We start from the raw sequence: 12,992 nt of genomic DNA, 5'->3' as shown, positions 1-12,992 counted from the left end.
TAAATACCCGAATAGAGGTAGAATCTTTAAACACGAAAATCTCAAACCCGAATAAATTTTAACTGAATTCGAGTGGATACCCAAATACTTATCCCTAGCTTAGTCAATATAAAACGATCAAATATTATAAATATACTATTTAGTATAAATAAATAAAAATTAAAATTGAAAATTAATACCCGTGCAGTCGCACGGGTCAAGATCTAGTAGGTTTTAATAGAGAAGATGACAATTTGATTTTGACTTTCTTGTTACCATGTTTTTAGGTAAGATTAGATTTAGAAAATTCATTAATAAACAGAAAAATCAAAGAATAATAAAAGGTAAGTTTATTAATTATTCTAGTGGCATTCTATTGTAAATATTGTGCAAGTTTAAGGGTTATTCTAAATTTGTACTTCAGTTTTAATAGATTAGATTCATTAACCAAGTGGTGGAAGTTTACTGGCAATCTCTTGAAATTTGGTGTATACCCACATCAGTTCTGGATTCGATTCCTACTAAAAACTAAATTATCATGATTTGGCGAGTTTGTGTTTGGGTTTTGGAGCAAATAGTTTACGTGGTGGATTATAACAGATGATCGGTTCACTTCCTAGTATTAGTTGGAAGATATTTCAAAGTTGAGTTATGTAGTGTGATAACCGGTCCATTCTGTAGTACTAAATGCATTTTTTATAGGGCCAACCGGATCAGCTGATAGGTTTATAAAAGAAAAAGAGAAGAAATTCATCTTATAAGCCATGCCATGATTATAGTTCAACACGAAAACTATAACCTGTTGTTTGTTGTTATAGTTAGTTATTTAGCCATATAGGGGTAGTCAAATGGAAAAATCTAAATCGAATAGCCATATAGTTAGTTATTTAGTTATTTAGTTTGTTGTTTGGCTCGGTTTCTAAGAACCAAACAGGGATTCATCTCGAGCAAATACTATATTTTTTTTTATTTCTAACTCGAGCAAACACGATACTATTATTTGTTTTGGTCCGATTCAGGCATAGCCGCATAGGTAAGTTAATTTTGAGTTGATGGACTTGCAACCGATTCAATAGGGTAACATATTTCTATTTATATTTTAAAAAAAAAACATATTTCTGTTTATAAAAAATTAAAAATAGATCTGAATACCATAAACAAACTTAGTTCGGTTTACGAGTTTATATTCTTTATCGGAAAATCCAAAACTTAAACTAGAAAACAAAAAACTCCAAACGAACTTGGTTTTTTCTTTGTAAGAAAATCCTCAAGTTAAGGATATTTTAATATAAAACTTATGATTTAAACTTAAAACATACCAAATCAAACACACATTACTAATTTTGATTACGATATATGGTTCATACCAAAACCGAAAAATAGAACAAACCGAACGGATTGTAAAACGTCGAATCCCCAGACTTCAATCTTGTATTATGTTATTATCTAAAGGTGGAAGCTGAGTAGAAGTGTTCAAATTCCAAATATCATCGTCCCAAACAACATCTTCGAACAAAACTCCATAGTTTTTCTCGACAAACTCCACGTCCCAGCATGAAGGCAACACAGTGCTCCATGTCATCAGCTCGTCGACCACAAAGTATCCTTCCTTGAGCCTCATACCCCACAACTCCTCCTCCTCTTCTACTGCCGCAGCCGCAGCCACCGTCGCTGCTGCAGCCAATGCATCAACTTGCTCCTCCAGCACCACCTCCATTTTCATCTGCTCCTCTTCCTCTAGTTTTTGTTTCTTTTTATCCCTCTTCATGTCAATGATCAATGCATGCAAGGATTAAGGTAGAGAGAGAGAGTATATTTAAAGGAGGGATCAGAAGAGGAAAATGAGTTTTGAAGGAAAAGTGTATGGAGACATGGTTTTAGGACAGGAGGAGGAGAGAGAGACTATAGTTGCTTAACCACACACCATCTGTCTGTTCCTTTGGCCCTACGTGTCCTCCATCACTTTTTGCTACAAATATCTCTGAGAATGTTCACCAGAATAATAACAAGAAATTTTTTCATTAGTTTTATTTCTAAAAAGTTCAAAAAATCAAAAGGCCACCTAGAGGAAATTGAAATCCTCGAATGTACCAATTATTATAATTTTTTTATATTTCCTTATGTTGTTTTTCATGATGTCAATGAAAAAGAAGAACAAATAAATTGGTTCGATTTATACTTTAAAAAGGTGGGAAAATGGTATAAATAATAGTGGAAATCCCACCTGGACTTGAAATAGACCAAAGAAACGTTCATGAGAAAGAGACAAAATTGATTTGGAAAGGACGAGATGAGATTGTGTGCATACGAAGGGGCAAGTCATAAGTGGACCTTTCTCTATCACACGCACACGACGACGACCATGACGATGTTTTATATTCTTCCATCCTTTTTTCTTTCTCTACTTTGTTTTGGAATACAAATATGTTTTCAAAGTAACACATTTATCCTAATGGCCGGTGAAGAAATAAGCCAGGCCTTTCATGACAAAATGCAAAGTTCATATGCGTAAAATAACTATACAAGATGATTACTTGTTTGTTGTCTCCATAATTGACTGATGTAATAGTCAGTCAATTAGTATACTGCACCTCGACCCGTCCGACCGGGCGAGTATTTATTTTCTATTTTTATTTTTTATTATATTAAATAAAGAATTTGTAATATTTACACATAAATCCAGCATGAAAATTAATTTTTGCAGTTACAATAAAAAATTAAAATAAAAAACTTAATAATATTATGATATAAAATTTTAATTTCTTAATTAAAAATTAAAATAATATAGAGATGGGTCATAATGTTTTCAATTCCAAAATCTTAGCATCCCAAATAAAACAAATTTATAAATGCATAAAATATATAAACATATTTAGAACTATAATTTTTATTAAAATAAATTTGTTATAAAATAGTGGAGTCATTTTGCTTAATATTCATAGCAGCACCATATATAAGAATATAGTCATTCATGAAAAGCTGTGTCAATTTGGTACCAAACTAGACAACGTTCTTCTTCCCCACGCGTGGAAGATAATTAACACAACGCTCGATATCATACTATACTATATTTGTATATAGTAAAGAACAATTATTTTATAACAACAACCATATACCCTAAACCCAAACTATACCCTAAACCCAAACTATATACCTTAAACCCAAACCCTAAACCCAAACCATATACCCTAAACCTAAACCAAAACCATATACCAACAACCATTATGAAAAGAATGAAAAAAATAAGAAAGCTGGAAAAGATGAAGGGTTTGTAGAGAGTACTCTATACCCTAAACCCAAACCATATACCCAAACCATATATCCTAAAAACCTTAAACCCAAACAATATATCCTAAACCCTAAACCCAAACCATATATCCTAAACCCAAACCTTAAACCCAAACCATATACCCAAACTATATACCCTAAACCCAAACCCTAAACTCAAACTCTTATCCATTACGTGACTATGCTATACATGTTATGGTATAGAATACTCGACACACCCACAAATTTTGTATATATGAAATTCTCTAAAATTTCCTTAGAGAGATATGGCGATGATGTTGGAGAAACAAAACAGTATAACTGATCAAGTAGTGGGTAAGAAGAATCATGAAGCAGAGAAAGAGATACAAAATGCAAAAGAAGAGAAAAAGAAATGTATCGTACTATAATGTAATTTAAAATAGTGTGAAACATATGACGCATGTTTGTTTTGAAAATTTGTTTGTTTTGAAAGTTTCAAAATATATGTTTGTTTTGAAAGTTTCAAAAAATATTAAGTTTAGAAAAAAATCTATTTTTTTATTATGTAAAATACAAAATTCAATAATTGTTTTAATATAAACTTAAAGTAATTAAAACTTGATGGAGAAAACATCTTTGTAAGAAGAAAAGAAAAAAAAAACTGATCACACCTAAATGTCTGCATGCCAAGGCTAATACAGCCATTAATACACAAATATCATAGCACTTTCTTTGTTATGGGTATACAATCAATATAAATCCTACAATGAATATGATGTCAAATTTCCCTAAAAAATTTAGCGCTGTTGTTTTTTATTTCTAGAGGTTGATCCGTGTGTGTGTGTGTGGGGTATAACACACACACACACACACACACACACACACACACACACACACACACACACACACACACACACACACACACACACACACACACACACACACACACACACACACACACACACACACACACACACACACACACCACACACACACACACACACACACACACACACACACACACACACACACACACACACACACACACACACACACACAACACACACACACACACACACACACACACACACACACACCACACACACACACACACACACACACACACACATATGTAAATTAAAATAAATTAAATAATTTTTGATATAACATTTTAAAACATAAAATTTTATTTATTACGTTGAATAATAGTATATTTTTTATTTTGATCGTCTTTGATCGTGTATTATATCAAAGTTTATCATATAAACAAATCTAATATTTATAATTAATTAGACTTATATTATGAAACCATTATAATAATAATATATGAATAAATTATTTATATTTTATTTATATGTTATATAAATTGATTATGATGTATGTTTTATTTTATTATTTATACTAATAAATATTAAAAACATATTTAATATGTTAAAATAAGTATATTGTGAAATCTATTTTTCGCAAAGATTTGATTAAGAAAATCTATTATTTTAATTAAGAAAAGACATTAAATGCATAAATTTTGTATTTAAATTAGGAAAAATCAACCATACTTAAATATATATTCAATAAATATCTCAGTGACATTATAATATAAATAAGTGGTATAATTAAAGGATATTTATCTTTTGTACTTCTCTTTTAATAATATAGATGACTATTGTGGTTTAATACTTTTGAGAACATTTAAAACGCCGATTTTATTTTTATATTATAACAATAAATATAAAATTTTATATTTTTGTTTAATTAATATTTATATCATATGATTTGAAATTTTATTTCATATTTAAGAGATAGTAATAATATTTTATTAATATATGTATTTTCAAGTCTTTTACCTAAAGATTTCATCTCTTTTCAATCTAAACAAACCATCTAAAAAAAATATTCTTAAATATCTCCCCTCAATCTAAACCAACGTATATAATTAATTAGACTTATATAATGAAATAATTATACTAATAATATATGAATAAATTATTTTATATTTTATTTATATGTTATATAAATTGATTATGATGTGTGATTTTTTATTTTATTATTTATACTAATAAATATTAAAAATATTTAATATGTTAAAATGAAATATATTGGGAAATCTATTTTCGTAAAGATTTGATTAAGAAAATATATTACTTTAATTAAGAAAAGACATTAAATTCTTAAATTTATTATTAAATTAGGAAATATCAAGCATACTTAAATATAGGTTCAATAAATATCACAGTGACATTATAATGTAAATAAGTGATATAATTAAAGGGTATTTCTCTTTTGTACTTCTCTTTTAATAATATAGATTCTTAAATTTATTATTTAAATTAGGAAATATCAAGCATACTTAAATATAGGTTCAATAAATATCACAGTGACATTATAATGTAAATAAGTGATATAATTAAAGGATATTTCTCTTTTGTACTTCTCTTTTAATAATATAGATGACTATTGTGGTTTAATACTTTTGAGAACATTTAAAACGCTGATTCTATTATTATATTATAACAATAAATATAAAATTTTATATTTTTATTTAATTAATATTTATATCATACAATTTAAAATTTAATTTCATATTTAAAAGATAGTAATAATATTTTATTAATATATGTATTTTCATGTCTTTTAAGTAAAGATTTCATCTCTTTTCAATCTAAACAAACCATCTAAAAACAATATTCTTAAATATCTCCCCTCAATCTAAACCAACGAATATAACAGATCTACATTAATGCTTAATAACTAATTTAAGTTATGGTTGCAGTGTTTATTTGTTTAAATTCGAACTATGAAAATGCATTTATAAATCAGAAAAACAACTATAATCAAACTAAATTTATTACTTCAGTGGTATTCTAAACGTAAATAATTCAAAAATTATGAGCATTTCCAAAGAGTACTTATATTTTAATAAGATAGATTTGAAAGTTTTGAAGGAAAATGACTACTCAAACCAACCAAATTACTGGACCAGGTTTTGAGATTCAAACTTTAATAAAATGTATAGGATTTTAACATTGTAAGAAAGGTAGAAGCTGAGTTTATATAAAGGGGGTAAGTTTACAATGATTCATAATAATAAATTAGCGTAGAAATAGTTGGTACATTCGGGGATTTTAGGGTTATAAAAGAAAAGGAAAAAAATAAATAATCTACTCTATTAAATTAGAGTCTTAAATTTATCTACCATAAAAGTTGTCATTAATTTTTGGACTCTTTCAAGATTGTTAGAAAGTTGTTTAATTTATGGACCATTTTAAAATTTTTATTATCTAATCTAATTATTATATACAAATCTTATGCATTCATTACTAAATTCAAATCTTTTGCATTCATTAAAAAGATTATTCAGAACACAGCAGCAACTGAAAAATTTAGTAACAAATATGTTTTCCTTAGGTAACAATTACTATCACAAATCTTTCTCATTCATTAAATACAAAAGGTTTATGTATCCATCCCCTATATATTAAAGGAGGAACATTTAGAAAATTAGATCCTCAAATTGTTAATAATTAAAATAAACTCCTATCCTATGTGTCAATCAATTGGATGATTAAAAAATCATATGTGGCATGATAAGATTGAAATTGAAAAAGTGAATGGTATAATTTAATTTATTTATTTTCTTTCCTTAAATAAAACCTACGGAATTACCATAAATGACTAATATATATATATATATATATATATATATATAATATATATATATATATATATGATAATTAAGGATTCTAATAATAAAGATTTGATAACAAATTATATATCCTCCATCATTTTTTGTTTAATTTTATATTATTAAAATAAATTAAACAATCAAATTAGCTAATATGATTGTTATATACTGAATTTAAAAACGACAATAAATGATTAAAATATTAAAAATATTATGTTAGAATTAATGAACAAATGTTTAACATTTTGTTATAAATACATAAAAATGATTTTAAAATCATATGAGTAAAAAATATCATTTAACAATAAAACAAATATATATAGATTAAAATATATACCATATAAGATTACATAAATATTTTAATATTAAAACTTTCAATGAATTTTCAAGAACATTTTTAAATTATAAACTTATTATATAAGTGCTGATGATAGAACCATATGATTATGAAGTCTCATTTAATAAATAACTATATAAAATATAGTATTCTTAGAAAAATATGTTGGTCCATCTTAACTTATATTACACTTTTTATTAAACTAACTATCGAATTGATAAATAATGCAAAATAAAACAATCTCGCACTTTCCTTAAATAAAAGTTACGAAATTACCTAATATGATTAACATATATGAAAATTAATTATTATGAATAATAAATATTTGATAACAAATTTGTATCTTAGTTCATTTTTTATTTATTTTATATTATTAAAGATATTAATAATCACATCAACTGTATAATAAAAACATTTAGATTTTCTCTTATATGTTATATTTTGAATTTTTGAAAACGTCTATAAATTATTAGAAATTTGACGATCTCACTTTGAAAATTTTGTGATCAATAGCTTAATTTGTTTTGCTATAATAAGATACAAATGATCATAAAATTGTATTAATATGAATATTTATTAAATAAATATTCAAATTAAAGAACTTTCCTTAAATAAAAGCTACGAAATTACCTAATATGATTAACGTATATATGAAAATTAATGATTATGAATAATAAATATTTGATAATAATTTTTGTATCTTAGTTCCTTTTGTTTGATTTTATATTATTAAAAGATATTAAATAATCACATTAACTATATAATAAAAACATTTAGATTTTTTATTATATGATATATTTTGAGTTTTTCAAAACGTCTATAAATTATTAAAAATTTGAAGATCCCACTTTGAAAATTTTGTGATGAATAGCTTAATTAGTTTTGTTATAATAAGATACAAATGATCATAAAATTATATCAATATGAATTTTTATTTAATAAATATTCAAATTAAATAATATATATATTATATATATATATAAATACTAACGATTTAAAGACGAAACCTTTCAAAACTATGTGGAAGAGTAAAGTCAAAGTAATTTGATTTTGGAAGTAATAAGGTGCTGGTTCTAAAATTATTAAAATAGTTCTCAATGATATGAAAGTTATTATATTAAAAAAAATGTAGAACCTTTTTGGAATAAAAATGACTTATAGAGTTATAGACTACATTACAGTTTTATAGATATAAACATGGTGTAAAAAATTTAAGCCTAAATCGATCAAACTCATCATAAATTCAAAATAGATTTCGGTCCACAATTACGATTACAAATGTTCAGGCCAACATATCTCCTATATATTAAATCACTTGAACTATAATTAAGTAATAATTTACTACAACTGAGGCTTCTTATTTTTTTAGTTTTTCCTTTATGATCTTTTTGTTTTATTTTAACAGTAACTAAATTGAAGTAAAGATTATAAATTTTATGGATAACAATTAGTTGAAATTCTTTACAATTTTTTTTATCTCTAAACAAATAGAGTTATGTTCAATCGAAAACATTATATCAATATGAATTTTTATTTAATAAATATTCAAATTAAATAATATATATATATATATATATATAAATACTAACAATTTAAAGACGAAAACTTTCAAAACTATGTGGAAGAGTAAAGTCAAAGTAATTTGATTTTGGAAATAATAAGGTCCTGGTTCTAAAATTATTAAATTGGTTCTCAATGATATGAAAGTTATATATTAAAAAAATGTAGAACCTGTTTTTGGAATAAAAATGACTTATAGAGTTATAGACTACACTACAGTTTTATAGATATAAACATGGTGTAAAAAATTTAAGCCTAAATCGATCAGACTCATCATAAATTCAAAATAGATTTCGGTCCACAATTACAATTACAAATGTTCAGCACAACATATCTCCTATATATTAAATCATTTGAATCACTTGAACTATAATTAAGTAATAATTTACTACAACTGAGGCTTCTTATTTTCTTAGTTTTTCCTTTTTGATCTTTTTGTTTTATTTTAACAGTAACTAAATTGAAGTAAAGATTATAAATTTTATGGATAACAATTAGTTGAAATTCTTTACAATTTTTTTATCTTTAAACAAACAGAGTTATGTTCAATCGAAAACATATTAATTTGATGAACACTAAATATGGAAGAATAATAAAAAAATTTGTTCATGCTTCTGTTTTTTTTTTTTTTTAATTTAGAGCTTTGATATTAATTTTAGATTTAATTATTTTATTAGATGATAGAAGCATTGTTTTTGTTTTTATTCTTTTATTTAAATATATAATATTTTTAATAAATGACTTTTTGACAACATGACTCCAAAATTCGTATAATATATAATATGATCTCAAACTAAATAATTTTGTTTTTTGGTATAAAACCGAATAAAATGCAAACCAACGGTATATAAACCAAATTGAACCGAAGTAAATATGGATTTAGAATATTAGTTATATTTTACAAACCAAAATACCAAAAAACAGAACCGAACCGAAACCAGCATGATATTCGGATTGAACACCTCTAATCCAAATAAAACCGAACTATTATTTCATTCTTCAAAACATAATAAAATAACAATTTCATCCCGCATAAAGCGCATGTCTTATCCTAGTGTTTATATTATTAAGAGATTACATAGTAGTAAATGAAAATATAAAAGCTTCCAAATCAACCCCTAATAAATATGAGGTGCATACCAATATAACCTAACCTATGAATTTGTAATATTAAATAGTCAGCAACTTTTAATCTCAATACATTATTAAATAGCTCCAATATATATTTGAATGTGAGACTTTTTTGAGATCTCATGTTTGAACATATATATATATATATATATATATATAAGAAAATTAATTTAAATGTTTGTAAACATATCATAATTATATTCTACTTATAAGTTTTAATATAATATAAAAAAACTTTATCTTAAACTTTGCATATCTCCTTCATCTGGGAATAAAAAATCTTTAAATTATTTTCAAATTCTATTTTTGATATTATACATTTCTATCCATACTTTCTTGGTGTGTATATGGTAATCACATATTGATTTTTCACCTATTATTTTAACTAAAAATGATATTTTTTTTTTACTTTTGTTTACAAGAATAAAACATTTCGTGCTCATAAAATTAAGTATATTCAATAGTATGGTTTTTAAAAAAATATTTGCTTCATTTCATAATTTATTATATTTCATAAAGTATTTTTTTTGTAGTACTAAACTATAGTATATGTAAATTAGAATTAAATATTATTTTAAATTGAACTTTTCATAATTCAATAAATCTAAATTTCTAATATTTTTATATAGAAATATATAAAATAAAAACAAAACAAAAATCAATCTTTTTATTTAAGCATATTTAGATTAGTTGGAAAATAAGTGGGAGCAAATCTAGATTTTGAAAGTATTATAAATGACAAATTTTGTGCCACAATTTTAACAATTGTTTATAAAATCTATGAGTAAAAATTTAATTCAGTTATTTATCAAATATAAACATATGACACAAACAGATATAGTCATTGGGATTTAAAAAAAAATTAAAAACAGAATAAAAGAACGAAACCAAACCAAACCGAATCAATTTTCACAATTATCAAATATTCCAAACCGAATCAATGGCAAACCAAACTGAAACCAAACCTAGAACCAAAAGGGAAATCTGAATATCCAAAATACAACTTATATACCTAAAAATATTAATTATATAGTTTTTAAATTATCAAATTTTCTGAAAATACTACTTAAAAACAAAACTAGCCAAAAACCCGGATTACCTTATTTCTTTTTTTATTACCCTATCCTTTTACCAAAATATTTAAAATTATTCACATTTCGTGAAGAACCAAAACACTAGAATATCTTTATCAGAAATATACAATTTTATCCGAGTTATTCAGTATTTAATCGAAATGTCATTTTAACCCAAATTATTCGAAATATCCGAAAATGGTAATAAACCAAAACCGAATTGATCTCAAAATTTTATTGGGTTCCTAATATTTCTTGCTGTATCAAACCAAAAACCAAAATAACCAAACCAAACTGAAACTAAGCTCAAATTAATAAATAACTGAACCGTTCTTATATCTCTTGAAACGAAAAACCAAAATCCATATCTGAACTGAAACCAAATCAAAACAAAACAAATAATACTTGAGCCGAACGAAAACCCGAATGCCCAAGCTTAAACATATTAATAAGCAAACATACGTGTTAATAAATTTATCAATAAAAATAATCTAAGAGTTAATAAATTTCTGGAAGTCTAGCATTAAATTTTTTTTGATGGAGAATCAAAATATATTTTATGTATTTTTGGTTTTCTGAGTATTTTTTAGCTATTATAGATACTGAATTTTGACTATTTGTATATATTTTCAATTATTTTAGAAAACTACAAAATATATTATACATTTTGGTATTTTTGGATATTAAATCTAAAAATGGCTATTATATTCAAGTATATAAATTTTATTCGGATATATTCGAGTACCCGATATATTCGGTTCCGATCGGGTTCGGTTCTGATTCTTTAGTTCTAAAATTTTGAATCCGCTGGTTATTTATAAAAATTTTGGTTCGGATTCGGTACTATCTTTTCGGATCGAATTCGGTTTGGTTCTTCAGGTTCGGATTTTTTGTCCAGCCCTAACCCAATCCGTAACAAATTGTACTCTACATTACAAATTCATAGTAATGTTTATACAATTTCTATCACAAATCTTCTATAGAATCACTAAAAGAAGAATCACACAATATATGGACAGTATATCATGTGTTTATTTAATAGATTATCCTCACATGTTATTCCTAACCTGACATATAATCCATATTTTTTTTGATGACCCTGGTATTCAGATGCTCTCGAAAGAGATCCGAGTAGCGCCTAATGACCGTCCACCGGAGTATACCTGGGGAGCCAGCCGAAGATCCAGAGGGACCGCCTTTTCACCCCATGTTCTCATACTAGAGGGAAATCGATCCCTGGCCTGGACCAATAGAGTAACTCTGCCTTTAGCGGAAACCACTAGACCACCACGATGTGATTATATAATCCATATGTTGTTACTAAACATTATAAATGCTGCAAAATATGTCAACATTTATATTGTGTAATTCTTTTTTTCCATATTAATAACTTATAAAAATAAAACTAATCACACAAAAATCCTAGCAAATTAATTTATCGGTAGCATATATAGTTAGATACTCTTTTAAAATATTAAACATTTCGAGAATGGAATGTTTAAATTATGTTTTTGAGATAGATTTATTGGAATAAACTTATCCTAATATTTATATAAAAAACATATATGATTTACTAACAAAAAAATAAGTATCCGAACTACCATCCATACATTCTAGACTAAAATCAAGAAATTTAGTATTATTTTACTAATTAAAAAGGTTTGTTAAATATCATTTAGTTAGAAATTATAGCAAAAGTCCACAATTAACTAATCCTAATTTTAATATATAAGAACAAAATTAATTACCCTACACAATTCTCAATTTCCCATTAACAAAATCTAGTTCGCACAAAGAAAACTCTTTTTATATTTTTTTCTTTGAATACCACAAATTTTTACTTTAATTTAAGAAAATATAATAATAAATAAACGTTGAGCAAAAACTGATAAAATCTTTATTTTATATTTAACCTAAGATCGTTATATTTTTTAAGACGGTGCTGTATGCAACATACAAAATTATAAAATTCATAAATAGA

The 12,992-nt window shown here is 25.2% G+C and overlaps 1 protein-coding gene across 1 annotated transcript; it reads right to left on the bottom strand.

The window, feature by feature from the left end:
- Window positions 1-1,364: 1,364 nt before the first annotated feature.
- On the bottom strand, window positions 1,365-1,910 carry LOC108860173 (uncharacterized). Its single transcript, XM_018634075.2, has one exon. The coding sequence runs from the start codon at window positions 1,745-1,747 to the stop codon at window positions 1,403-1,405; it is 345 nt and encodes a 114-aa protein (XP_018489577.1). The 5' UTR covers window positions 1,748-1,910; the 3' UTR covers window positions 1,365-1,402.
- Window positions 1,911-12,992: the final 11,082 nt, after the last annotated feature.

The sequence above is a fragment of the Raphanus sativus genome, chromosome 5 (assembly GCF_000801105.2).
Source record: "Raphanus sativus cultivar WK10039 chromosome 5, ASM80110v3, whole genome shotgun sequence".
Taxonomy (NCBI): domain Eukaryota; kingdom Viridiplantae; phylum Streptophyta; class Magnoliopsida; order Brassicales; family Brassicaceae; genus Raphanus; species Raphanus sativus.
This window is presented reverse-complemented; position numbering and strand designations above follow the sequence as displayed.

Bases quoted from the DNA above. Each gene is read 5' to 3' on its own strand.
- LOC108860173 (XM_018634075.2), bottom strand. From the start codon at position 1,747: ATGAAGAGGGATAAAAAGAAACAAAAACTAGAGGAAGAGGAGCAGATG.